This window comes from Diorhabda carinulata, chromosome X (assembly GCF_026250575.1).
Source record: "Diorhabda carinulata isolate Delta chromosome X, icDioCari1.1, whole genome shotgun sequence".
Classification (NCBI taxonomy): domain Eukaryota; kingdom Metazoa; phylum Arthropoda; class Insecta; order Coleoptera; family Chrysomelidae; genus Diorhabda; species Diorhabda carinulata.
In genome coordinates, this window is record NC_079472.1 from 32030168 (window position 1) to 32057059 (window position 26892).

General features: G+C 31.6%; 4 protein-coding genes across 5 annotated transcripts; 1 reads left to right on the forward strand and 3 right to left on the reverse strand.

Annotated features, from left to right (window-relative positions):
- Positions 1–525: 525 nt before the first annotated feature.
- Positions 526–12457, reverse strand: LOC130901559 (inositol polyphosphate-4-phosphatase type I A). Of its 2 annotated transcripts, none has more exons than XM_057813030.1 (18): positions 12257–12457; positions 10636–10780; positions 10408–10581; positions 10150–10350; positions 9945–10099; positions 9581–9892; positions 9325–9527; positions 8926–9270; positions 7013–7475; positions 6827–6961; positions 6522–6772; positions 4317–4459; positions 4030–4241; positions 2942–3137; positions 2626–2823; positions 2327–2563; positions 2140–2275; positions 526–755 (listed from the first exon to the last, which is right to left on the reverse strand). In XM_057813030.1, the coding sequence occupies exons 2-18, from the start codon at positions 10751–10753 to the stop codon at positions 623–625; spliced, it is 3612 nt and encodes a 1203-aa protein (XP_057669013.1). In that variant the 5' UTR covers positions 10754–10780; positions 12257–12457; the 3' UTR covers positions 526–622. The 2 variants fall into 2 exon arrangements, with proteins under 2 accessions (XP_057669013.1, XP_057669014.1); XM_057813031.1 differs by lacking the exon at positions 12257–12457 and adding an exon at positions 11493–11704.
- Positions 12458–12484: 27 nt separating this feature from the next.
- LOC130900804 (TP53-regulated inhibitor of apoptosis 1-like) lies at positions 12485–13219 on the forward strand. Its single transcript, XM_057811682.1, has 2 exons — positions 12485–12756; positions 12817–13219. Exons 1-2 carry the CDS (start codon positions 12610–12612, stop codon positions 12904–12906), a joined length of 237 nt encoding a protein of 78 aa, XP_057667665.1. The 5' UTR covers positions 12485–12609; the 3' UTR covers positions 12907–13219.
- A 48-nt stretch (positions 13220–13267) lies between these two features.
- LOC130900803 (DNA-directed RNA polymerase I subunit RPA43) lies at positions 13268–15016 on the reverse strand. Its single transcript, XM_057811681.1, has 3 exons — positions 14737–15016; positions 14316–14651; positions 13268–14245 (listed from the first exon to the last, which is right to left on the reverse strand). Exons 1-3 carry the CDS (start codon positions 14925–14927, stop codon positions 14146–14148), a joined length of 627 nt encoding a protein of 208 aa, XP_057667664.1. The 5' UTR covers positions 14928–15016; the 3' UTR covers positions 13268–14145.
- Positions 15017–15968: 952 nt separating this feature from the next.
- On the reverse strand, positions 15969–24994 carry LOC130900805 (JNK-interacting protein 1). The gene is made up of 8 exons (XM_057811683.1): positions 24889–24994; positions 21705–21925; positions 19817–19967; positions 19511–19764; positions 18743–18859; positions 16981–17144; positions 16389–16564; positions 15969–16306 (listed from the first exon to the last, which is right to left on the reverse strand). The coding sequence occupies exons 1-8, from the start codon at positions 24969–24971 to the stop codon at positions 16234–16236; spliced, it is 1239 nt and encodes a 412-aa protein (XP_057667666.1). The 5' UTR covers positions 24972–24994; the 3' UTR covers positions 15969–16233.
- Between the last annotated feature and the right edge of the window lie 1898 nt (positions 24995–26892).

A 26892-nucleotide genomic window follows, 5' to 3' on the forward strand; every position in this document is an offset into this window, starting at 1 on the left:
TTATATTTATTTCTCTCACTGACTGCGCCAGTTTTACTGTTTGTTTAGTTTTGTTGATACAAAAATTTTTTTCATTAAAATGTAAAAGTTATTCAATAATTATTTGAAAAAATCTATAGTTTCTAAATAACTGATGTTTTTAAGAAAATGTAACTGAATTGATTGTTTTATTTGAAAAACCCGTGAAAAAACTTTTCATAAAAAAGGTTTTTAATATAATTTTCTTTTGGCAACCTTAAATTGCGCATGAATTGTTTTTCCATTCACTTATACCACTGACTGCGCCAGTTTTTTCACTAAAATTTTGTTGATCCCAAAATATATTAATATTTTTGGTCTCTTTTGATTGAAAATTAGATTTTGAAAAGATATTTTTACCTTTCAAATCAGAAGAGACCTAAAATGAGGACGACTTATCAACAAAAACATATAAATATGTATAAGAAGTGAAAAGCTGAAGAAATATGTTGTTGTACAGATCTTGGATAAAACTAACGATACATCGAAACAATATGCTATGAAATATTCATGTCAAAAATATATATTTGTCAAAATAAAATCATAAATTAAAATATTTTCAACCGAAATATCCCGAAAACTACAAAAAATGTATACGAATAATTCAAGTTTGAGCGGATCCGTACGTTCCGGGTGGTGGTCGATAGTACTTCGGATACGCTAATAATTGTATAGAATTAAAAGCATATTTTCTGATACCGATATTCTTGAAAGCGTTTTCTCTACGGCAACCCTCGCTGAAAAAATCATTTCAAAATACCATTTATACATTTTACGATCAAAATTTTCATAACTTTTTGTACAAATCCAAAAATATTAGATATGACTCCATTAATCTGCTATAAACGAAACATTCCGGATATTTTTTATAGTAATCTGTAATTTAAGACCCAACTAAAGTTACCCCATTAAGTATTAAAGGAAAAAATAATAACAGGAGCTCCACTAGGGACTTTGGGTTTAGCAAACCCATCTAAATAAAAAGAGTTAATTGTAGACATATCATCAAGGATTCCCACAATCCTCCTTTCTAGCTATTTTGACACTACCACCCCAGTTATCTACAAAACTACAACCCCTTGATGTATAATAAGTGTTTGGTACTTTCACATCAGCTCAGACTTCCAGTGAAAAGTCATGTGTGTTGGAGAAATACATCCAAAGGTAATGACACCCAAAAAGAAGAAAAGTATGTAATCGTAACAGATACACCAAAATAAAGAAGAAAATGCAATGTAATGGGAATTAAAAAGATGAAGGTAGTGCAGAAGAAGATTACACTGAAGTACAATATGTAGACTGTTCAGAAGAATTTGATAAGTTGACATAACTTTAAGAATTATCAAGTGAACTTAAAGAAGAAGATGTTTTATGACAGATTGAAACGAAGAAGAACCAAAAGGTCTGTTAGGTGATAATAATGACATGAAAAGTGAGCTACCAAGTTTAAAAATTTGTAACAATTTTTTTATGCCATATGTTCCAGATTTAGCATCAAAAGATCCTTACAGGGTGTTGCCATAACCTAAGGTTTTAAGTACAACTAAAAGACAACAGTCGTATTATTATTTTCCAGTTAATTTCCCTGGATTTAATATTCGATGAACAAATTTATCAAGTTATTTAAGGTTTTTTTTATTATTTTGTTTTATTTTTGTTTTTATTTACATCATTAAGTTCTATTTCAACTGTTTCATGGATACCCATGTGCAGTCTCTCAATGGAACCCAGTACCGGGTAACCATGAGACACTTAACAGAGGTGCAGCTTGGAAAAAATGGAAAATGCTCATTATTTTTGAATGTTACATAATGTGAGTATGTGGAAAAATCATATAATAAGTTCATAAATTGCAAAATAAAAAAAAGGTTCTCACTGATCCCCACTTTCCTTTATAGGTGGATCCATTGGGTAGGTTATACTTTTCTGGAGCTTTCCAAAAAGTGTTTTTGAAGAAGATTCGAAATATTTTTCAAAAAATTTTTTTCTCACTTAATAGATCCCATTGACACTTTCTTTGAGTTTGGTACTGTTTCTTGTCTTTAATAAGTTCAACGGTAAAAAATAATTTGTAGAATAGAAACTAATCACTAAAACAGAATATGATATATAAAAAATTACCTCCTTAAACAATCTAAAGCTCTTTGAAATTCGTGTTCGGCCAGATGATACTCGTCTGCTAGAATCTGACATTCTTCTAGGGTAACAGACATCCCTGTCCTATCTTTGGCACTTTTACAACTGGTAAATCGTAAACCTGAAATATTAAAGATTGTTTTTCAATTAATTTGTTGTTTTATCAACATACCATTCAATTTTCTGCAAATTTGCGCTGCTAAATGAAGTATTTCGACATTTTTGGCTTTAGAACTATGTACAGATATTCGAAGATCTTCTATTATGGCACTAACAGGTCTCGATTGAACTGTACCAGTGGAAATTCTACGGGCGTTATCTAAAATCTTTAATTTCTTGTAACGCAAATAATATTCATTCAATCGCTCGAAATTGTCTATATTTGATCGTTCCTGAGCTTTAGTAGCCCCTAAAAAAATTATAAAACAACCCCTGTATAAGTTACTAAACTCCACACAAGTCACAACTCACCCAAACTTTCGGCGACGGTAGCCATTTCGTTGATCCCTATATTGAAAAATACAGGGGTCACGTGAAAAGATACAGTTTGTCTTGACGGTATGAGACTATAAAGGGAATCCGGTACAGGTAGAGATACTACTAGAGAATTTCTTGTTCCTGATACTTTCGGATTTGGATATGGTTCAGTAGCCGGACTAGGACTCCTAACTAAAATATATATATATATATATATATATATATATATATATATATATATATATATATATATATATATATATAAAATTAATAGAGTATTATAATGATCGAAATTTCAATTTAGACCCACCTAAAATGAATAGAACCGTTCTTAGGTCTTCAATAGCCACCGACATATCTCCCCACATATCAATTTCGTTACCATAATAACTCAAAAGTCCTTCGAAATGAGCTAAAGGTCCTAAACCACTCAGCATTGTCACATAATTCGGATCAGGTTTTTGACACCATAGTTTCGACATCAAAGCGGTGACAAGAGAAGTTAACTGCAACATTTATAATATTAATTAAAAAAAATTGTATAAATCATCAATTTTGGTTAGGTTAGGTACTGGTGACGTTACTTGATTGTATAATGACAAAATTATCACTAGTTCTAGATAAAACAGGATATCAGTCAATGAGGGAGTAACAGAAATAATTCGGAACCATGGATTGGACCAGCAATAGATATGGCCGGAACCATGGGTTAGACTCATTGGGTTGTACAAACCATAGATGTGGCAGGAAAAATTATAAACAACCAAACAAGAAAAAATACAAAGTAGTGATAGAGATTATTTTGTGATCCAGAAGCTCCTGAAAAACAAACTAATAACAAGAAGAATGAAATTAATAATATCTAATAAGACCAATCGTGACTTAGGCATCGAATGTTGGTTGATGACATGAAAAATTAGAAAAGTTGAAATGATTTGACAACATTCAAGAAGGGAGGTCAAGCATAAGCCTAAGAAAAACATGAATGTCAAAATATACAGCAGTAGAAAGAGAAGCAGACCCCGTATCAGATCAAGTTCACTAAGACTTACAAACAAACAAATGTGAGAAGATGGGGACCGTCGGTGAAGAACAGACTAGTTTGGAGACTAATTGTCGAGGTGTGTCTGTGGGTCCATATCTATTTGCTGCTTCTCATATATATTAATGTTATTATTTATAAAGTGGAAGTTATATAGATTCAAAGATTATTATATCATTATGTTGTTATATTCTAATGGTACGTGTTTTTTTATTGCATCGAAATGGTTTATTACAGTTTTTAACGACCTTCTCGTTTATCAACCTACAGAACACTATATTGTATAGGTAAATAAGCAACTATTGGTTAAATATGGTTTCAAAAAGTGGTAGATGAAGTGAAAAATTTGTGCTTACGGCTTGCGAGAAACAAACGTCTCTTCTGTATCGCACATTACAGAACCTCTGAGCTATTTTCGGACTTTCTTGTACTCTAAAAACCGAATGAGTGAGTCGCGCCGTTTTTAATAGACCGTCCATTGCTAAACGTAGTTTACGCATACTGGGTCTCAACTCAGCCGCCCAATCGTTGATTTTATTTATATCCAGACCGTCAGTAAATTTGTTACCTAAAAGAATAACAAATAAATATTTTTCTAATGTATATATTTTCATTAAGATAAAATGTTTTTATTTTTATTTACCGTTCTTTACAATTTTATTAACAACTTTTGTAACTGCCTCTGTTTCTTTTTCGATTATAGTGCCTCTTATGGGTTGGTCGACGATAATACTTTTTTTACTGTTTCTAAAGTTCGGTTTTAGTCTTACAGCTGGACTATTACACCTATAACATTCAAAAATTATTATACAGTAGAATCTCTTTAATCGGAATAGAATTATCAGAATATACAAAACATTTTTATTTACATATTACATCAATTAGAAAAAAAAGGCATTTATAGATTTTTATTTAGCAGATAACATTCTAGACTTAGCTGCAAAATCCTCAATTTCTTGATCTACAAAATGTCTATAGGTTAGGTTAGGTTTCTCGATCTACAAAATGACCACAGATTAGGTTAGGTTCTTGATGTACAAAATTTCCACAGGTGAGGTTAGGTTGGGTTGAGTTTTTGATCTATAAAATGTCCACAGGTGTTGAGGTTGCATTTTGCCCTATGTACTGAAATGCAATATCAAACGCGTTCTTGGCATTAGCGTGTGAAATTCGGATATGATTCTATAACTTCCTCATCGATTGCTTGGGTAACTGAAGTGACATTTGGTGGTAAGAAGTCTCCTTTCACTAATTCCTCCTCAGATAGATTATAAAACAGTAATACAACACTAATAGGGAGTGTTTTTTTCTAATTCAAGTCCTTTCCAACAGATGGACCTAATCGTCGTTAAATCAAGATTTGAATAGATTGTAAACCGGCAAAGAAGATAAATTTATTTTTTGGAATGTCCTAGGCTTTTGAGTATTGCGCTTTATTGAAGTTAAAAAATCCTCCTCAAGAGTTACATATAGAAAAATCTAGATTACTTTAAAAATTAAAAGGCTAAAGATCATATTTTGTAAACATTTGTGACAGCATTTATTTTAATATAAAATAGGAATTGTTGTAAACATCTTTTAATGATTTCATATTAATTAGTGTGATTCATTCAAAAAATTATAAAATTGTTTTGTTATTGTGCATAAAGTTTTTTAAAAATAGTTTTTCACAAGAAAAACACTTAACTGGCGCAGTCGCAGTAAGATAGCTACAGCAAACCCAAAAACCCTTAACTGGAAAGTATTCAAATTAAAACTGGAAAATATAAAATCTTACGAAGGAGATATTAACACTATTAACAATGACATAAACACCCATGTTTTGGAGTGTATTCAGGAGAAATTAATTGGAAAGGCAGAGGTCATGGTAGAAAAGAACTAAACAATGTTTTGCCGATAGATAGTAAAAAATTCAAAAATTAACATTTGATATGATTTTTTTTTCAAAATGTTGATTCTTCTGTAAATATTTACGAAAAAATTTATAAAAACTTCGTTTGTTACTTTGCGAAAAAGTTATTAATAATTATATCCAAAAAAGTGGGTTTATGGTAACATTTAAAGTCATAAAACCAAATCAGATATTCAAGTGAGGAATTTTTTCATAAATCTACTAAAAAAATAAATTTTTAAAATAAATTCATTGATATCGGAGCCAAAAAAACGATGTGTATGTAATCTATACACAAGATCTTCGTACCAGACATTGTCAAAAGCTTTATTGATGTTAAAAAATCCTTCAGTAAATCTATTCTCATTTAATCGAGTTGTTTTTGTTGTTATCAGTTCCTATATTTGTAAATATGAATTTTTTCTCAAAATCCAATTTTTTTAGGACTTTTTTTGTGATCCAGCAATATTCTTGAGTAGTATTTTTATCTAAGAGGTGAATATGAGAATTTTTTTTATTTTGAATGTTATCCCAAGCAGGTTTTCATGCTATTTTGTTATATTATAACAATAAACATCTTTCTTTTATTTTGTAAATAATGTTCTAAGGTTGGTTTTTCTTTTCCGGTAATTCTGTTTCCATTTAATCAAGCAGTTTCTGTTGTTATCAATTCTAATATTGATTATCTATTTGTGAATTTGAATTTTTTTCACAAAATTCAACTTTTTTAGGACTTCTTTTGTGATCCAGCAATATTCTTGAGTAGTATTTTTATCTAAGAGGTAAATGTGAGAATTTTTCTAAAGTTGATAATCTATTTGTGAATCTGAGTTTTTTCATAACTTTTTTCGTGATCCAGTCAAGTATTTTCATCTTGGGGTTGAATTTCATAATTTTCTCATTTCCTACTTCTAAAAAAAAAAACAAAGTAACCACTATAGTATAAAATATTCTCACCTTCCGCATAAAAATTTGACTTTGCTAACAAGACACATAACGCTAGCTTCAATATTCAACTGAGTGATATCCCAAGGTTCAGGTTCGTCAGTTGGTTTATAATAATTAGCCGATGGAGAATTACACATAATATTAGTATCGAGAAAAGTACGTCCTGTATCCCTTTCCGAAGTTACTAGTTGTATTGTACTTCCCGCACTTTCTACATCAATTGTACTACTATTTATTTCAGTAGAAGTTTCAATAGAATTCTAAAAAAAAATGTATAGTAAATAAAAGAAAATCAAAATTAGAAACTTCAATACCTCATTTTGGTTGTCTTCGCAATCTGGAAAAAGAACGAAATTAGATTCGTCTGGTGTTTGCATGTCAGAACAAAGTTTTTGAACAACTTCGCTGGTATTTAACGTTGTACAATCAGAATCGTTTTGGTTTTGTACCTGAAATGATAAATATTAAAATAATAATAAACTTTTATCGATAATTACCACCTTCCATATATCTTCATCGTTAATAGGAGTACAAGGTGTAGCAAAATCTTCCAATTCCGGACTTCTCAAATCCAACGTATTAAGTTGTTGCGTTATTCTTTTGAATGGTGATAAAACGTTGGGTCTACCTAAACTATCCAAGCTGGTATCGTCATCGCCCATGCCGGAATCTTCATTCGCTATCAATTTATATTCTTCGATGAAGTTTAATGCTTCTTCCACCAGACCTGAGTCCCATAGACTTAGTAGTATGCGAGTTTTGTTTATCATATCTTCGCATATAGGTAACATACCGTTGGTTTGTTTTTCTTTAGCCAGACGCATCAAGTTCCGCATGGCTTCTACGACTTCTTTTCGTAATTGTTTGATGGCTTGGATGGCGTCGTTCGCCATTGAAATTTTCGTAGTTATTTGACAATTTGTGCCGCTTTTTATAGGAGATTCTTTGAGTTGTTGAACTAATCTGGAAAAACATTTTTTTTTGGTAAACTTTCTAGTATTTCATATCAAGTAAAAATGTATTAAAATTAGTTTACTATTGATTAAAATTATTATTAATGATCAATATAATGTTTTTTTTTTGGATAAATATTTATATTTTGATTTATAAATTTTGAAGTAATGAAATTTTTCCCCTATTTTATGTTAAATTCTTAGAAAAAAGTCCATCAACATATTTGAAAACAAATTTTACCAAGAAACATATATTTCCATTGTTCCCTGAAATAAAACTATACTTGGCAACATAGCAAACTCTGATATTTACATTTTAGTATAATTTCTCAAATATTTCATCTATATTTATAACTGGAAAACCGAAAAAATATCAAAATATTAAAAAATATGTTTCCTATGATTTCTAAAATTATGCTAAATTTGGCAACGTGGCAAAATTTATTTTTCATCAATTTTGTACAATTGTTCAAGATAAACAAATTTCATCAAAATAATAAATATGAAAACGATATTTCCCTTTATCTCTCGAAAAACACAGATTTGGCAACATATTAATCTTCAATATTCATTTTTGGTAATTTGGAACAATTTATCACCTGTATCATGCATATGTTTAGCAAAAAAAAAGAAATTTTATTAAAATAATGAATATGAAGTTTCCATTTATCTCTGAAATAAAGCTAAATTTGGCAGCATGGCAGACATTTAAGTATTTTTTCAGTAATTATTTACTGAAAGTTTAACTATTTCATGCATATGTGTAACAGAAAAAACAAATTTCATCAAAACAGTGATAGAAAGATTTTTCTATTTATCTCTGAAATAAAGCTAAATTTGGCAACACAACAAATTTCAAATTGAGTTTTCGATCATTTTGGGATAATTGGTCACTTTTTTCATGTATATGTAAAATGGGAAAAAGAAATATCATCGAAACAATTAATATGATAAAGTTTATCTCTAAAATAAAGCTTAATTTGGCAGCATAACAAATTTAATTTAATTTAAATTGATTTCTCTGTAATTTTGGGATAATTTATCACCAGCTTCATGGATATGTAAAACAGAAGTAAACAAATTTCATCACAATAATAGATACAATAAAAGATATTTCCATCTATCTTTGAAAAAAAGCTAAATTTGGCAACAAATCAAACTTTTATATATATTTTTAAGAAATGTGGTAAAATTTTCAACTATTTTATAACTGAAGATCAATCAAAATGAAATATGAAAATTATTTAGATCCAAATTAATTATTTCTTGTACTTCCCTTAAATACTATTCGAACCTACAAAAACCTTCATCTTCGTTTATTAATAGTAGAAAAACTAACGGAGTTGCCAAGTTTCAGAACATATATTTTAATTGATTAGTGAAGCAGAAGCTGTGTCCAAAGCTCAACCGGAACAAGCTTTTCATTATTAATAAATATTTCAAAAATTAAAAATATTTACTTAATCAATCCACCATTTTTAGATTTGTGTGAATGCGCTGTAAAAGCACCTACGGTAATCCAATCATAAAAACCCGATTTGTTAAGCGTGTCGTTGTGCACCCACATCCGTTGCAAATGTAAATTAACAGGAGCAAATTCCAAAGTTCTATCGCCCTTTCTACTGCTAGCCTTGAAAAGACTTCCCTTGTGTGCTTGCAGATTTTCTTTAGCTTGAGAATACAACCGCAATAGGTGCAAGTGTCTATCTAACAGTTCTACCTGTCTAGAATGCCAAGGTTCTCTCAGTTCTCCCATACCTGCCACCTCCTGTAGGAGCTCTTTCTCCTGTTGGATCCATATATCGCTGAAAATTTCGCATAAACGCTAAACTACAGTATAATATATTCGAGATACTTACAGTACTTGTCGTGGGAAAGAAAAACTGATCCTACTTTCAGCCATATATTCGTGCACGCAAATATCTCCCCCTAAACCTGAATGAAAACGATAAGTTTGCAAATGTGGTGAAGCGAATATCAATTTTAAATCGGATTGATTGGGAAGTTTCATTTTTACACCCAATCTAGGGGGTAGAGACTGTGATCTACGATGTGCGAATGCCTTAAAATGATAAATTATGCATTAATAAAAAAAATTTTAAAAAATACACTTACCTGTTGGGGATTATGTAACGGCTTCTTACAAGGTGTATGTTCAGTACTACTATTCTTGTCTTCCCTTTCTAAAAACCAAGCATTAATTGTCAGGAATCCTACGGTACTATTAGACCTAGACATAAACGGTATACGAAGTCTTGTAGAGTCTTGTATAACGCTCAAAAGAATACAAGATGACCCTAAAGGTACTGCAGTATCAGATACTCTTTCTCTTACATCGAAAACGGTAAAACGCACTCTTGTATCTCTGGAAAGACCGTCAGATGCCCGGAAGCTCACAGTAGAAAGGAAAATGGGGTTACTACATCTCTATAAAACGAATATTGTTAATCACACATTGTAATAAAAATTAAATACTTGCCTCTATAACCTCGGTTCTGCCATATTGTACCCAGAATTTCGAAGAAGGTATATAAACATCTATGACTAGAGAAGGATTCGGTGGTCTACCATGACCATCACAGAGTAAATTATCACAAGAAAATGACGCTTCACACAATGGTATTTCAGTAACATCTATAATAAACCGATTCAATCATAGTAATTGGAAATTATTTTACTTTTACCTAGAGCATGCGTGTGCTGCATTCGCCAAGTTTGTAAATCGACTATTGGTTTATGATTTTTTCTTCTTTCTATGCACTGTCTTAGAGCGCTCAATTCAGCTCTGATACCTTCGTAACTTGCCTGTTTAATTGCATCTATCCAACTAGATCGTTCAATGTCTGATGTAGAAGCAAGAGCTTGACTAAGTCCCCCATCAAACACTAGAAGCCGAAAAAATTCTATATAAAACCAGGGGGCAAGGAAATAAAACTTTTTACCTAAGTAAAATGGAAAATATCCTTCAATCATAAATGGTGATGCAGACATTGGTGGATCTATCCTAACTTGGCACTGTTCAAGAACAATCACTCCTAATGGTTCAGACCAAGGATCACGGTTTTTGAAATAAAACAAGAGATTTCCTCGAAGTCTGCACCATCTTTCTAAACTTACTGCAAAAGATTAGTGATTCAAATAACCTGAACATTCTGTACATATTTTAATACCTTCAGTTTTTCTAAAAAATCCCTCCTGTTTTTCTCGCAAAAACAGTACTCCTTCTTTCTCAAATTTGGTTGATGGTTGTATAGCTAAAGTGACTAATTCTTGCTTATTGAAACGCATATTGGGAGATAGTTTGAAATAAAAACCCTATAACAATATAATGAGAAAAAGTGACATAATTAAATCAATATATGAAACCGAAATTATATGGAATGTGCCAAGAAGTACCTGGTTTAACAAAGAAAAAACACAAAATTTTGGAAAAAATATATTTATTTTTCAATGTAATTTCCTTTTAACTCCATACACTTTTCCCAGTAACTTTTAATAAGTTCGATTACCCTTTTTATAATAAATCTGGTATAAGAAACTAATCCTAGGGGAGTAAATCTGGCGAATAGGGTGCATGAGGTAGTAATTTAAACAACACTTTCCTGCACATGGAACAGTCTTTGTCTTCTTTGAAGCCGGTTCTCCCTTTTAAATCCATTGTTTTCATGGTTTCATTCTAGACTATTAGACACTAATTGATAGAATAATTTTTGAAAACATATTTTTTTGTTTCTGGGGGTTCACTAAGGTTGAAAGAGACTCTTGAAATGGCTTGCATTGATGGGGCACAAAAGAGACTCTTGAAATGGCTTGCATTGATGGGGCACAAAAGATACTCATACAACCACCAGATCCAAACATCCTTCCTAATTGTACCGACGAGGACCAAGGTGGGATGTTTGATAATCTGAGTAGCCGTCAACTTCAATCTCAATATGTTAATGATATTAGTTACTCATAAATATTCTATTCAGCCACTTTATTTTATAGAAATCTCAGTTATAACGGGTTATAGGTTTTAGTTTACCTTTAGTCTCTGAAGATGATAACTTGGTTATAGAAACGCACGTCAGACAGTAATTGTGAGTGTTGGTGTAGTGGTAGTGTCAACAGTGTGTTTCCAACTTATCTCATACCAGATCAACAGCAATGAAATTGAGAGGAAAATATCACACAAAAATGCCAAAATACTTAAAATTTGTAGTATATTATCAAAAAATCTGTGTCTATAATGCAATTAACAATTCAAATATTTCCCATATGATATTTATGAGATAATACGGGTCAAGGTTGTGAATTACTTATTTTAAGCATATATAATTGCCAGCATGTGAGAAACAATCTCACTATCATTATTTTAGTGGGCATAGCAATATCTACATGAATAGTATTCACAATTTATTTTTAAGTATTTGTTTTTCTTTAACATGATTCTACATTATGTGTAAATAGTTAAAAGCAAACAAAAATGTATTCAAGATTCTACAGTATGAATTTCTGACTAACACATGTTCATAAGTATTAATGTAATTTTTCCTAAATAAGTGATTTGAAGACTTATTTTAGATATACTATTGCAAATTTTACTGTTTGTCTCAATTATATTATATTTTTTTAAATTTTCTATTTATAAGGGCAATTAGATATGGAACTTTACGGCATTTTATAAGCATTACCTAAATGTTTTGCTATTTAACGGGTTTTAAGTAAACAATCTATTGGTGGTGTTCCTAAATAATAAATGGGATCTAGTTTTTAACACATATATAAATGAGTAGAATAATCACTTACTTAATTGTTCACATTCTATTGGCACTATTCACAATTTAAAACAATTATTTAATGTTTACTTTATTTTTAAAATTGTTATAACACATCCATTAAATTTGATATTTTTCGACAGTAAACAATCAGTATATTGTCAACAAAAATGTCAAAAATACGCACATATTGACATTGCCGCCATATTTTTAGATTTTCTATCGCTGTTCTACTCATACCAAATAATCGAGATAGATACCTCTTACATCTGTCTAAAAAAATGATTATTGAAATCTGTATAAGGTATTCCAAATTCCAGTTAGTTAACCTCATTTACGCAATTTTTGTTGATAATAACGTGGGTAGTAGAGTAATATATTAAAATGAATAGTATCGGAGAAGCTTGCAACGACTTAAAAAAAGAGTACGATGCATGTTTTAATACATGGTTTTCGGAACATTTTTTGAGAGGTAGTACTAACGATTCCATGTGTGCCCCCTTATTCAAAGTTTATCAACAATGCGTAAAGGTCAGTTTCTCTAATTGTTTTAAAACTGCATCAAATTATAATTCATTTATTTTTTTTCAGAAAGCAATGAAAGATCAAAAAATAGATCTCCAGGAAGTTAGTGCTGATGTATTAGGTGGAAGTAAAGAAAAGAAAATAGAAAATTCTTAATTTATTTTTATACATAATTGATGAATCTCATTCAAATACCGCATTGTGCATATACGAAGTACCAACTACATATCCACAATAAAGATGAACAAGCTATTTGTTACATTTACACTACTTTTAGAATAAGTAGCAATTGTTCAATAAGACACGAGAATTATGTCGACTGCCAGTGTCTTATATAATTGTTAACACTTCTATTGACCAAAAAATGATTTTAGTGTCAATACAAATAAAATGCAGAGTAGATCTTGTGTTTTATATATTATAAATATGTGAACCAACCTATTGTGAGAAATAAATGAAAGTTTGTATATATGGAGTATTCTTAAATTTTATAAAGAATATTCTAGACCAGGGCTTCGGAAGCTTTTTAGCTGGTGACACCCCTTTTTTAGGCAAAAATCCGCCATGTTATTCAAGCCTAGAATAACTAGTAAACTTCAACTCTTAGACCATTAAAAAATTCATAATTCAAGCATTTTTACAAATGAAGATTCTTTGTTTAAATGATTAATTAAAATAACTTCACACTAACTATGTTTCCATTTGGAGAGAAAATGAATTGTGTTGAATAGGAGATGTAGGGGACCCTTTCACATCATTTGACATGTTAACAATCAGTCTTCTGACAATCTTGTTTGATAGTGGCACTGAATATATATTATACTACCGTTTTGTATAGCATAAAAGAAACAAACTAATTAATTCCTTTTTCAATGTTTTTAGTATGGAGATGCAGTGAGTACCCTCAAAATACCGAGGCCATTTAACTGGAACCATCAAACTGTTGAAAAGGACTCTCATGCAAATTATATACTGAGCTTTACCCTCATTTATCGCAGGGTACTACAACTAATCGAAAGCTTGCAAAGTTTTCGCACCGTAAATCTGCCTCATTCAGCCATCCTCCTTCATCATTAATTTCCAGCAGGAGCTTTCCTTGTTGTGAAAGTGATCTTCAATTCTTCAAAAATCCCAACTTCAGCCAACCATCCAATTGTGGAAAATCTTTAGTTTATGTCAGTAAACTAAGTTTAATACCCCATTATTGTACTGTAAAAGTTCTGATCCCCTATAATTACTATATATCTATACTTTTGGGGGAGGTATTTATCTCTTGGGCTTATTCTGTATTTGACTCTTCTATACTTTTGGTACTTTAAGTCCCTTGTCTCCATTTTATAATCAAAATAAAAACATGAAAGTTTTTATTAAAAATTTTATTTACACTTTATTTAGTCATAATTCTTCATATTCTATCAGTTCTTCTTTAATCTTGGATTTTTTCTTCTTTTTCTTCACTTTAGGTGTATTTGGTATATTCACATCTTGTTCAGATCTACAAGATTAAAATAAATCAAATAGTCATTTGAATTAAAAAATGTAAGGCATGTAATTATACGACTTACATCAATTTACCACGAATATAAGGTAAAACCGATGCCAGATTTATATAGGTTATCTGAAATGTTACATTGTCGCCAATTTTAATAGAATTCTCTGTATTTTCTTCATCTTCTTCCATTTTGATCGGTATGGAAACGTTAAATGCTTCATACACTAGAACACCAATATGATCACGGCTTTTTCTATTTACCATACCATTCATTATTTTTCCTATTTCAGGTTTAAATATATAGAAGTTGGCTTGAATATCGAAGTGTATGAAACAAGAATCTTCATGTATAACTCCTCCATCTGTTAACAATTTTATATTTTGGTAGCCTAAAAGAATACCATTAAACCTAAAAGTGCATGGAAATCATTAAAACACATGTTGCTAATTATGTTTGGAATCTAATTAAATTAATATATGAACAAAAAACTTACGTCTTATTATATTTAGCTATTTTAGAATTCAAGAGTCCTTTAACTGATTCTGTAAAATTATTTAATTGATGTGGATATATAGCTAAATGTTGAATCGTGGTATGTACTTCTACTCCCGAGTTTTCTTGTTTAACTAATTTTTTCAACAGTTTTGTATTGAAAGTAACACGCGCATTTGATGTTTTTTGCATTTTTCTCTTTTAATACCATCAATATATATTAATATAATATAAACATATATATTAACCTAAAATCCATGAAGATATCGAACCAGGGTTCACAAAATATTGACAGATAAACATACAACTTAAGTTCTAAGCAAGGAGATATCCACAGAACTAATTCATGTCGAAGAATAATTTTTTCAAGTAGTTTTTACATGTATTGGATAAAAACGTAAATTTGAAAATTTGCTAGTGGTTCTGAGATAACAGTATTCAAATAATTTGAATATCCTACAATAATAAAATTTAAATTTGAATGTATCTTATAAATTATGTTATTTCAGTAGTTCGGATTTCAGAACCTTGGTCGACGTCAATTTAATTAGAATAAATAACATAGCTTACGATCCATTCTCAGATAACTTTCCAAGCAGTGAAAATATAAAACTTATATCAAAATTTATAAGTGCTTCAAGCATCAAATTAAAATCCTTGAATTTGGTCAGTACTTGTTGTTATACAATCTAAAATTAGGTTGGCTTTCACTTTTTTATGTAAGTTGTCAGTGGATGTATCAAGTAGGTGTGACAGCTACTATAGAATTCTGTTGTACACTAAAAATAAATTGGATATAAAATCACTACTTTTATTTTATTACTATTAATAAAATTAAACAATACTATAAGCAGGTCTACAGTGTAAATAAAACCATAAATAGATAGGAAGTTAGTAGTCACTAAAAAATAGGCCGAATAGATTTGATAGCTGTGGCCTTCCGAACGTTAAAAAGAAGAAGAGGAAATAACATAGACGAGAACAATCGAAATCTAAAATGATCTGTGGTGTATTGAATGTTTGCGGCATCTATCTTATAGACGGTTCGCGTAAATGATTCAAGGTCAAATTGATTTTCAATTCAAAACATTATATTAGTCTAAAAATCGATGTCACGTTGTTGAAAATGAAGCAAAAGTGAATAATTTAAATAATGTCTATAGTGCGTTGGTGTTGTGTTGAGATTTTTAAATCTTTATCTTCATAATAGTATATGAAATTGAAAATAATTACTTGTTTTGAGGTTGTAGTACGAAATTACATTTAAATCTGTAACGATTTTATGTGGTTTCTGAAGTTTGTAGTTGAGATTAATATCCATAGATGGCGTAGAAAAACTAAGCTCGAATTCGTACGCGCTTAATCAGTTTCAAGCGACTACCGTTAGATATTTTCTATAAATTAAGTTAGATCAAATAAAAGTAGACAGTTTTCTTTATTGATGACAGCATTATATATTTACATATCGTAGAATAATTTATTTATTGCACTAAAACGTTTATTCAATGTAAATATCTTCAACCGGATAAGCAGTCTCTATGAACTTTTGGTAGAACCTTTGGAATGCACGACTAAAACAGAAAATTATTTAACAAAAACTATTATATAGAAATACGTTATTATATATAAACAAAGCCATTTATTAACACCCACCCGACCGCTTCAGCTACAGGCCTCGTGGAGTCTTGACCTCTAAAAACGTGGCAAGCGAATCTTTGCAACGTAGGATGTTTGGTTATAAAACCTAAATAGCGATGGTCGCGGGGGTGAAATGCGCAGAATGATACGTTCTTTAACGAATAAAAGTAATCTATACACGGTTCGTTTTGCTAAAACAAAAAATTAATATTTTTAAAACAATATTTTGTAATAATTATCTGTGGAAATTATGAGACATATTAGTGTTTGATTATTACTTGGAAGAGCCTTCTTGCATCGAAATAATGATTACTTTCTTGAAATTTAAATATTTTATTATTGTATAATGAAAAATATGTTTGCTACATTACATATCATTTTCAGCGAAAACTTAGACAAATGACATATGACGTACATCAAAACTCAGATTATTCTCATTTGAGACCGGGTCCTTTAGCATGTTTTGGTCAACTCAGGTTGAAAGTGAGGTTAAGGACATGACGTTGTCAGATCTTGTCATCAAAATAAGCAAATAAGTACGCAATACTAAATTATTGAAAACAGTCATTCAACTAAAAATCGATAAATGTATAAATAAATTACGTACATTTCTTTTTCTTCTATCCACCATCCTAAGGCCCTGATCGGAGACTTCTAAAGTGCAGGGATGAAGTTCCGGTTCATTTCCTGTATTTCCAATAACCCTTCTAACAGCTTGACATACCACAGATGTGCCCTTATGGGCCAGCGTTTCCACGGACCCAATATAACCTACGAAATTACGAATTATAAATGATGGGAATTTCTAATTATACAACGTCGTTCGGGATTAACAGAATTACAAATATATTCAATTTGCAAGCTAAAAATAAGGAATTTTCTTCAACTTCTACTTTTTAGACCTTTTTCTACAAAAAGAAAAACGAAAAAAAAAGAATTTGTATAAATCATTCAGAATCGCTTTCTATTTGATGATACATGTATCTAAAATATACCATAAATTCCATTTTTTTAATCTACTTTCACGTCGGTGAATGTCTTATTGTATCTTATAGTTACATTGTAGGCGACCAGGGAGCCATTGACCAAATAGGCCTTCAGATAGGTCCGTCGTGCCTCACTTGACATTACCAAAGTCCGATGTCCTTTGAGAAGCAGATCAGGCGCGTTGGCTTGAGCAATTTGACGCTCAAAGTGTGTTGGACACTCACAGATGACGTGGTCTGCGATTTTGTCCTCATCTATGCCCCAGCGGCATTTCGGATCGTTCGTGATGCCCACGGTGTGGAGATAGCGTCCTTCGCACCTTTTTAGTTGAAGCAGTTATTTGGTGTGAGATACACAAGGTCCATTTAGGAGTGCATCATACCAGGTGACTTTATCTATCTCTGCGGAGCCTGTCTTGTAATCGCAATGTTAAGAAACGCGACAGCAACACTTTTAGCTACACCAAGGATAAGACCTATCGGTGAGTTCGTCTATCCAATTCTGGCGAGTGAATGCGCTATATCGTTGCCTTTGTTGCCCGAGTGACCGTGCACCCAAACGTACTGGATCTTGCAGCCAGCACTCACCAGATTTTGTAGGACTTTTTGGTCGTTATGGCTTCTATGACAGCTCTGCTATTAAGATTACTGTGTTCCTGTGGCGTAAATTGAGTATCGCACGTCCGCATTCCATTACAGCGAATACTTCGGCTTGGGAAACGGTAGCGTGAAAAAGTCTTGATTATTTTGAGGCTTCCTCCGCAGAAGCCTGCTTTGGTCCTCCTATAACCGTCTGTGTACCATTAATAACTGCTCCAGCTCAGTGATGTGTGCCTCCAAACCCTTATTGTTACAGGTCATATTTGTCATCTGGATACTGTCCATCGAAATGATTGCGACCAGATTTTTGCATGGCCAGTTGATCCAGTCTGTATACTATTCCCATTGCTTCGAATTGTATCGTTAGTTTCAAGGATAGGAGGTCCAGTAGGCACTAGTTGAGGCCGTACACATGGACCCTGTGATACTGAGACACGCGAGGCGATGGACTCTGTCCACTCGCACTCTTGTTATTGTTTTCTCCGTACAGGGCCATCACTCGACGGCTCCGTAAATGAGAAGAAGTTTAACCATTGAGGTATAAATCCAGTGGAGGATCCGATGCGTAACCGAAGGCCTTCTGCATGTCCAGAGGACGCAGTTGGACTTTTTTATTTTGATGTTCACGTGTTTGTATCAGAGCATTTTTGTATCCAGAGTTACTCCGAGATATTTTACGGCTCTATAGTACTCTAAAGAGGAAATCTTGGAGATTTTTATTCATTAACTCGAAATTTTTTATACAAAAGTAAAATTATTTTTCAGTGAATGTCTAACACTTACCTAAAAGATATCGCTCCCTACGGCCATGTTCACAAGAAGAATCCCAATCACTATAATCACAGTCAACAGCATATGCAGATGGGAAAATTCCCATTCTACTCGTCCTCAAGTTGACTCCTAATATTTGAATAATATTTAAAACTAATAATCATCAATTTCCAAAGTTTTTTTTTTCAAATGTGAAGTTAAGACTTGATTAAAGTGGTTAAAAATACAAAAAACGATAAATAAACAGTCAAATACGAGTGTTTTGTGGGTTATAAAAAAAGTATGAAGAGTGAGGACTTTCTACATAATGGAAATATTTTTCTAAGAAGACAGATTGAGTTACTACCCAAAAAACTGCACAAATTTAGTAAAAATTAATCTAAATAGTTTCTAGGTTATAATTTGATGACTGAAAAAGTTTGTAGTCAAGAAAATGTAAGTATGAAAAAGTGTAAAAGTTATTTTTAAAAAAATTCTTACATTTACATGTGAAATTTTTGTTAGGAAAGTAATTCATATAGTTGACAGACAGATATTTCAAAAATTTAAATCATATTTCTACTTTGAAATACAAAAAATAGTTAATCTCGCATATTTTATAAAACATTCATTTTTGAAGTACATATTTGAATATAGTAAGTCCGGATCTGTAGTAAGTCACTTCGAATTGATTGATAGATGTCACTAGTCGCCAATTACGCATACTGTACAGATCGACACCTAATTTACTTATTCTAAAGTTTATGATAACTATGTTGAATAGTGAAATTACTTATTTACCTTCACACCAAAGATCATCAGCTTCTTTCTGTACATAAATTGGATCTCCTATTTCAATTTCTATTTCATCTTCGTGCCTCGGAATGAATTTATGCAGCGCCCTATGCGTCGCTTCTAGCATATCTACATCGTTGTAAGCTACACCCCCAATTACAGAAGGTGAAATACCCAAAATTGGAGACATTGATTTCGGTCCGTCGGTTCCGCTGGGTGAATGTGCAGTGCTGTGGCCGCTATCGGCGTCCGTTAATAATCTAAAATACATATTTGTATTTATATCGATAATATTAACGAAGGTAGTATTACCTGTCCGATTCTGGCGAATCGTCCCATAAATAACCACATTTTAATACTAGGATTGAACTTGGTCCACTGTTGTTACCAGTTAGTTCATCAGCTAGGGATATATCCCTTGATAAATGCAATTGAGCGTTATTATACATTGTAACTACAGATGCTGGAACAAATAAAGGTTTTTATTTCTCCACTGAATAGTACCTATGAATTAATTTATTACAAGAATTTTCGTAAATGTGCACTACTCCCCCCTACGTTATATTAACAGAGCTGCATGCAAACACGTGATCGAATTTGAATATGGCGGTAACGGCAAACATTCTTTTAATCTTTTGAAAGTCAAAAATTATGTTTTTATTGGGAATAACAGATTATACTTCAATACAAGCTTAAGTTTCCTCATTGTATTTCATTATTCGGTGTAAAATTATCATTACATTATAAATAACAATGTTACATAAGGACAGAGAAAACTGGACGAAAAATGGCTGATAAACAGTGTTCTATATTTTGGATATATAAATACTAAATTTTGAACACCTTGAATGTATTAGAAGTTTTATTTCGTTATTCTTATGGATAATACGAGCTTCAAAATAGAAAACTAATATTTTTTATTACCCTGAAACAATATTTTTTATCTAGAAACTTCAAAATTTTCAAATATTCTAAATATTTACCTCTTTATTGTGTGTTGATTACTACTTTCAAACTATAATTAGTTAAAATAGAGGTTAATGCATTTTCCTTTTTTTTTTCATTGCATTGATAAATAATGAAAAACAGGAAGAGTTTCCTTGATAATGCAATATTTATATCACGATATTATATCCAGTAGCCAATTAAGATGGCCATTATTAAGTAAGTCATATATTAAAAACTAGATGGCGTACGCTTAAATTTTTAAATTATATTCTAAAAATAATATATAAGGCATTATAACGATATAAAACTGAAAATTAAATTATTCATGTTGCTATAGGAGTATTTATGAGGATCATGTACGCATTGTATTTCCTCAATGACCATAAAATATGTATTTGTGAATACATTCACGGGAATAAGTATTAGATTCATAAAATGATATCTAGATGGTGTTATAGTATGGTAAAACTTGCTTTTTCATACTATAATTACAGAAAATAAAAGAAAAAGTAAAAATAAATAAAAAGTATAGTGATATGAAAATAGAAATGAGTCTGTCTCACACTGACAAAATAAAAAAAATGCTAACCACACAAATTCTATTTCATCATTTCAAAACAAGATGGCGCATTGTAAACTTTTTTAATTGCTTTCACACTAATTAATGAGAATCAAATTTTTGTTTTCTTTTTTTTGAATTACCTTGAAACAAAAAAATAAGGTTACGTAGATTAAAAATAATTCTAAAGAAATAGTGCTCAATGAATTAGTCATTGAAAATAATTATTAAAGTAGATTCATGTACTCTCTCTGTTGTATATTTCCGAAACAAAACATACAGGGTGATTGATTAGTGTGATAAAGTTCAGTGGCTCTTTTGTCCTTTGAAATATTATAGCCAAATCACAATTAATTGTTAAATGATAACAAAATAAGTATTTCGGTACTTATATAAAATATAGGGTGATTCAATTGAAAAAACCGAGAAAATAATAAAAATTTTTTTCATTCAACCTATATTAGATTTAATTAATATAAAGAAATAAATAACTTTACAGGATTTTAAGTACTATTCGAATGCTTTGGCTGCAACAGATCTTCATTCTTAAATTTATCTTATATTGTACAAGGTCTTAAAATTGTTACGATTTTTATGGAAGATTGGTTTTTTAAATATCCCTTAGAACATATCACAGGGTGTTTCATTTATTTATTTACTTCGATAGATTCGTAACTGAAATGTAAAACTTACACTTTTTATTTTTTGGAATTTCCGGAAGTTTTCTACGTCTTCTTTCACCTTTCCAAGGTAGGGAAGGCGAAGCACCAATAGAAATAGCGTTTTCTTTTTTACTACCAAATGATGAGGGTCCACTATTACTTTCCAAACCATCGTTTATATCACAGTAATTGTCCAAATCGCTCTTGGAAGACGTAGGAGAGTCTTCATCGACCGTGACGTCGTGAACAAGTCTATAATAAACAATTAAAACATAAAAAATCGTATTATTATCATTTGTACGAGTTAACAGTTTTAGAAGTGTTGATTTTTGTAATAAAAAATTTTTGGATAAAAATTTCATGATCTACATCAATTAATATTTTCCCGGTATATCGTATAAAGGTCAACACAAATCCCATGATTATATATTTCGCTTGGAAATACAATTTTTCGAATGATAGTTGTCAAATTTTGAGCTAATTCTCTCAAATAGTTTGTATTCTTTTAAACAATGAAAACAGTATTTAGTTCGCAAACCCACGTAAAAGACCGAAAAAGTTTGGATTGTAAAGTATTATGATAAGACTTAACAAACATTCCAACGACCTGTCAATACTTTTCCAATATGACCTGGGACGTATCAGGCATCCCAATAACCTGGAAAAATTTTACAAATATGGCACCAGACTTATCAGACATCAAGGACCTATCGAAATCTATTTTATATGGCGTGGGACTTATTAAGCACTCTAAAGACCTGTCAATACTTTTCGAATATATCTTGGGACGTATCAGGCATCCCAATAACCCGGGAAAATCTTACTAATATGGCACCAGACTTATCAGACATCAACGATCTATCGAAATCCATTTTATATGGCGTAGGACTAGTAAAGCATTCCATATACCTGTCAATACTTTTCCAATATGACCTGGGACGTATCAGTCATCCCAATAACCTGGTAAAATTTCACAAATATGGCACCAGACTTATCAGACATCAAATACCTATCGAAATCTATTTTATATGGCGTGGGACTTATCAAGCACTCTAAAGACCTGTCAATACTTTTCCAATATGATTTGGGACGAATTAGGCATCCCAATAACCTGGGAAAATCTTACTAATATGGCACCAGACTTATCAGACATCAACGATCTATCGAAATCCATTTTATATGGCGTGGGACTAGTAAAGCATTCCATATACCTGTCAATACTTTTCCAATATGACTTGGGACGAATCAGGCATCCCAATAACCCGGGAAAATCTTACTAATATGGCACCAGACTTATCAGACATCAACGATCTATCGAAATCCATTTTATATGGCGTAGGACTAGTAAAGCATTCCATATACCTGTCAATACTTTTCCAATATGACCTGGGACGTATCAGTCATCCCAATAACCTGGTAAAATTTCACAAATATGGCACCAGACTTATCAGACATCAAATACCTATCGAAATCTATTTTATATGGCGTGGGACTTATCAAGCACTCTAAAGACCTGTCAATACTTTTCCAATATGACTTGGGACGAATTAGGCATCCCAATAACCTGGGAAAATCTTACTAATATGGCACCAGACTTATCAGACATCAACGATCTATCGAAATCCATTTTATATGGCGTGGGACTAGGAAAGCATTCCATATACCTGTCAATACTTTTCCAATATGACTTGGGACGAATCAGGCATCCCAATAACCCGGGAAAATCTTACTAATATGGCACCAGACTTATCAGACATCAACGATCTATCGAAATCCATTTTATATGGCGTGGGACTAGTAAAGCATTCCATATACCTGTCAATACTTTTCCAATATGACTTGGGACGAATCAGGCATCCCAATAACCCGGGAAAATCTTACTAATATGGCACCAGACTTCTCAGACATCAACGATCTATCGAAATCCATTTTATATGGCGTGGGACTAGTAAAGCATTCCATAGACCTGTCAATACTTTTCCAATATGACTTGGGACGAATCAGGCATCCCAATAACCCGGTAAAATCTTACTAATATGGCACCAGACTTATCAGACGTCAACGATCTATCGAAATCCATTTTATATGGCGTGGAACTTATCAAGCACTCTAAAGACCTGTCAATACTTTTCCAATATGACTTGGGACGAATCAGGCATTCCAATGACCCGGGCAAATTTTACAAATATGGCCTGGAACGTATCAGGCATTCCAACAACCTGTGAAAACTTTCCGAATATGGCATCAGACTTATCAGACATCAACGATCTATCGAAATCTATTTTATATGGCGTGGGACTAATCACGCATTCCAAAGACCTGTCAATACTTTTCCAATATTACTTGGGACGTATCAGGCGTCCCAATAACCCGGGAAAATCTTATAAATATGACCTGGGACGTATCAAGCATCCCGTGAAAATTTCGCAAATAGTTATTTCAAAAAATTATCACAAAACTGGATATAAACAGATGTTCCTACTATCTTTAAGTTTTAATCCTTTTTTCTAAAGTTATTTTATCCTAACTCTGTTTATTACGTAAATAAACATTATAATTTATCATTATTTTCATTATTGAATCCTTTTGACAAACGTGTTTCAACTGGGTTATTAAAAATTTGTGCCTCGACTGTAATTTAATGAATTTCAAGCGTAAAAAACATCCTTATTTATAGATTTACAATTAAGATCTATAGATATTTTTTATCATCTTTTGACAATTTTTAACAAACTTTTAATTTTCGTTATTTTCAAATTTCGATTATATTTCTGACAATAACTGTATAAAATCAATTTTAATTGCTATTCTGATAACACGATTGATAAAAATAACCAACGCTTTGAGGTATTATAAAAGAAATTGGACATATAGATTTATATAAACAAATAAAAGGCGAAAAACACTTTTTTTTATAAATTTGCATAAATTCCAAGCATGATAACCGTTCATTCTCAAAGATTTTAGCCCACGACTAAAATCCACAATTTTAATCATATTTTTTCATCATATTATGACCATTTCAAACAAAGTTCGTAATATAAAGTTTACTAAAATGAATATAAACACGTAAAAGATGCAAAACCCAGTAGCTACAAACTACAGACTTACTCACATATCTGCATGGGGTAACTAATAAATTTTACGTGAATATTAAGTGAAAGTTCAGTAAAATTTCAATGAAAATATAAAATATTTATTATTATTGTACTTACGAATAGAATGGTGCAGTTGTTTTAGTGTGCGATGATATTTTCTCGAAACTATGTCTAAATTCTTCGAACTCCGTGTCCGCCATGTTTATTTTCACCCCCTTACTATTGATCTAAATGAAAATACGCCGATTCAACGCGCATCTCTTCTAAACGTATTTCCATTATTACCATTTACTTTGTAGACGTAACGTCCACCATAAATATATTTGAAATAAAAACTCGGATAGGTCATAAATTGATAAAATTTGTTATAATGGAACATTATCTTGACGCCAATAAGTCATTAGAAGAGGTGGGCGACGAAAATAAAATATTTTAAATAACTCTAGGTTGCAACACAGAAAATACCGAAACAACTCAACCGATGGCCCCGAGGATACAACAAATATTTATAATTGGATATGGATTTATTGTTTTTCAAAATATTCTCCATTAAGATCAATAAACTTTTGCATGCGATTGTACCAATCGTCGAAGCATTTTTTCCATTCCGATTGAAGTACCCGCACCAACCGCTACTTTAGGTGTGAAAAAATAGAATTCATTGGGTGCCAAACAGCGGATGACACATCAATTCGATGTTTTGACTATTCAAAAACGTTTTTGTTTAAACTGATGTGTTAGAGCTCGCATTGTCGTGGTGGAGAATGATTCGTCTTCTGCGATTGGTTTCCCTGATTCTTTCGAACACTTCTGGTAAGCAAATGCTTGTGTACTATTCAGAATTGATCTTTTTACGTTATTCTAATGAAACTATGACGACGTTTTCAGTTATTCCGAAAAAACCAGACCACCAAATGGTCATGAAATATCGAGTGGAATTAATGTCCAAGTATGCCTCAAAAAATGTGTCTTTTGACGATCTTGCAATATCAGTTAACGCACAAAATCGATGTTTTCTGGCACAACAGTTGATTTTGGACGACCACCAGTGAAACAAGGTGACTCAAGATGGTGCTTCATCACTAAAAGTCGAAGCGAGTTGATCGGCACATTGCTATTGGTTTAATCCACGTCTTGACCAAGATGAATGTTTCAAGTATATGTAAACAACACGTTCACCATTAAAAATGTTAAACATCAAATCAATGTTGCCATATCTTAAGTAGCAACTCTCGTAATGAAAACAAAGAGGCTGTCATTTTGATCTTCATGTACACGAATTGTCTTCGTTTTCACAAATTGAGACTTGTTTTAAAATGTGTAAAACCAAGAAACTCTCGGTTGAAACTTGCGCATTAATTACAAGTTTTCTCGATCAGGATGGCCTCGAAAAACAAAAACCGCTAAAAATGAACGTATTGAACGTCTGGAACCAAAAGAATTTTCGATATTTCCACTGTTTCAAAAATTATCTATGGTCAAAACTGGATTTTTTATATATTTTCCAAACTATCAACTTTATAAGATTATAAATGTATTTGGCGTGTTTGTGGATAATCTCTTAACCGGTCATTTTTTCGAAAAATTCTCAAAAATGTCATTTTGAGTCAAATACATATATTTTATTTAAATCTACACACTGAGTCTGAATCCGCACCTGCTTACGTTACGTTTCCAGTCCCAATTCAAAGTCACTTCGACGTCTAAAGAGATTGGTAGAGATAGATAATTTAGAAACTGTCGTCATAACTCATTTAAGCGAAAAATCAACATAGATTTTCTCTTATATTAGAGTCATGATACAAGCGATGTAAAATCCATATTAGATTATCCGGTATCTGCACATCCCTTTCAAATTGGTCTATTGTTTTCATTTGCACTCCAAAGCTCTTCAAATACAACTTAATAACAGAAACCGTAGATGGTAGTGAGACAATAAAGTAATTTATCAACGTCTCTATACTATATATTAATGGGTATCTTTATAGATTCTTATAAATAAATATAGATCGCATGGTATTTCGTTAATAGGCTACACAGATCTTCATATCCGTCAAGTTTAGACTACTTTCTCTGGAGGATAGTCACATAACAACTTTACAAAATTTTCCCGATTAACAG

Excerpts from the sequence above, each read along its gene's own strand:
- LOC130901559 (XM_057813030.1), bottom strand. The coding sequence starts at position 10,753 with ATGCGTTTCAATAAGCAAGAATTAGTCACTTTAGCTATACAACCATCA. Across the intron at positions 9,271-9,324 it reads TCTTTCCCACGACAAGTACT|CGATATATGGATCCAACAGG; the intron begins GTAAGTATCTCG and ends CGAAATTTTCAG. Across the intron at positions 3,138-4,029 it reads ACGTTTGTTTCTCGCAAGCC|TTAACTTCTCTTGTCACCGC; the intron begins GTAAGCACAAAT and ends TAAATGTTGCAG.
- LOC130900804 (XM_057811682.1), top strand. The coding sequence starts at position 12,610 with ATGAATAGTATCGGAGAAGCTTGCAACGACTTAAAAAAAGAGTACGAT. Across the intron at positions 12,757-12,816 it reads TTTATCAACAATGCGTAAAG|AAAGCAATGAAAGATCAAAA; the intron begins GTCAGTTTCTCT and ends ATTTTTTTTCAG.
- LOC130900803 (XM_057811681.1), bottom strand. The coding sequence starts at position 14,927 with ATGCAAAAAACATCAAATGCGCGTGTTACTTTCAATACAAAACTGTTG. Across the intron at positions 14,652-14,736 it reads ATAGCTAAATATAATAAGAC|GTTTAATGGTATTCTTTTAG; the intron begins GTAAGTTTTTTG and ends ATGCACTTTTAG. Across the intron at positions 14,246-14,315 it reads TATATTCGTGGTAAATTGAT|ATCTGAACAAGATGTGAATA; the intron begins GTAAGTCGTATA and ends TTAATCTTGTAG.
- LOC130900805 (XM_057811683.1), bottom strand. The coding sequence starts at position 24,971 with ATGGCGGACACGGAGTTCGAAGAATTTAGACATAGTTTCGAGAAAATA. Across the intron at positions 18,860-19,510 it reads TGATGATCTTTGGTGTGAAG|GAGTCAACTTGAGGACGAGT; the intron begins GTAAATAAGTAA and ends TTCAAATATTAG. Across the intron at positions 16,307-16,388 it reads CCTGTAGCTGAAGCGGTCGG|TCGTGCATTCCAAAGGTTCT; the intron begins GTGGGTGTTAAT and ends TTTCTGTTTTAG.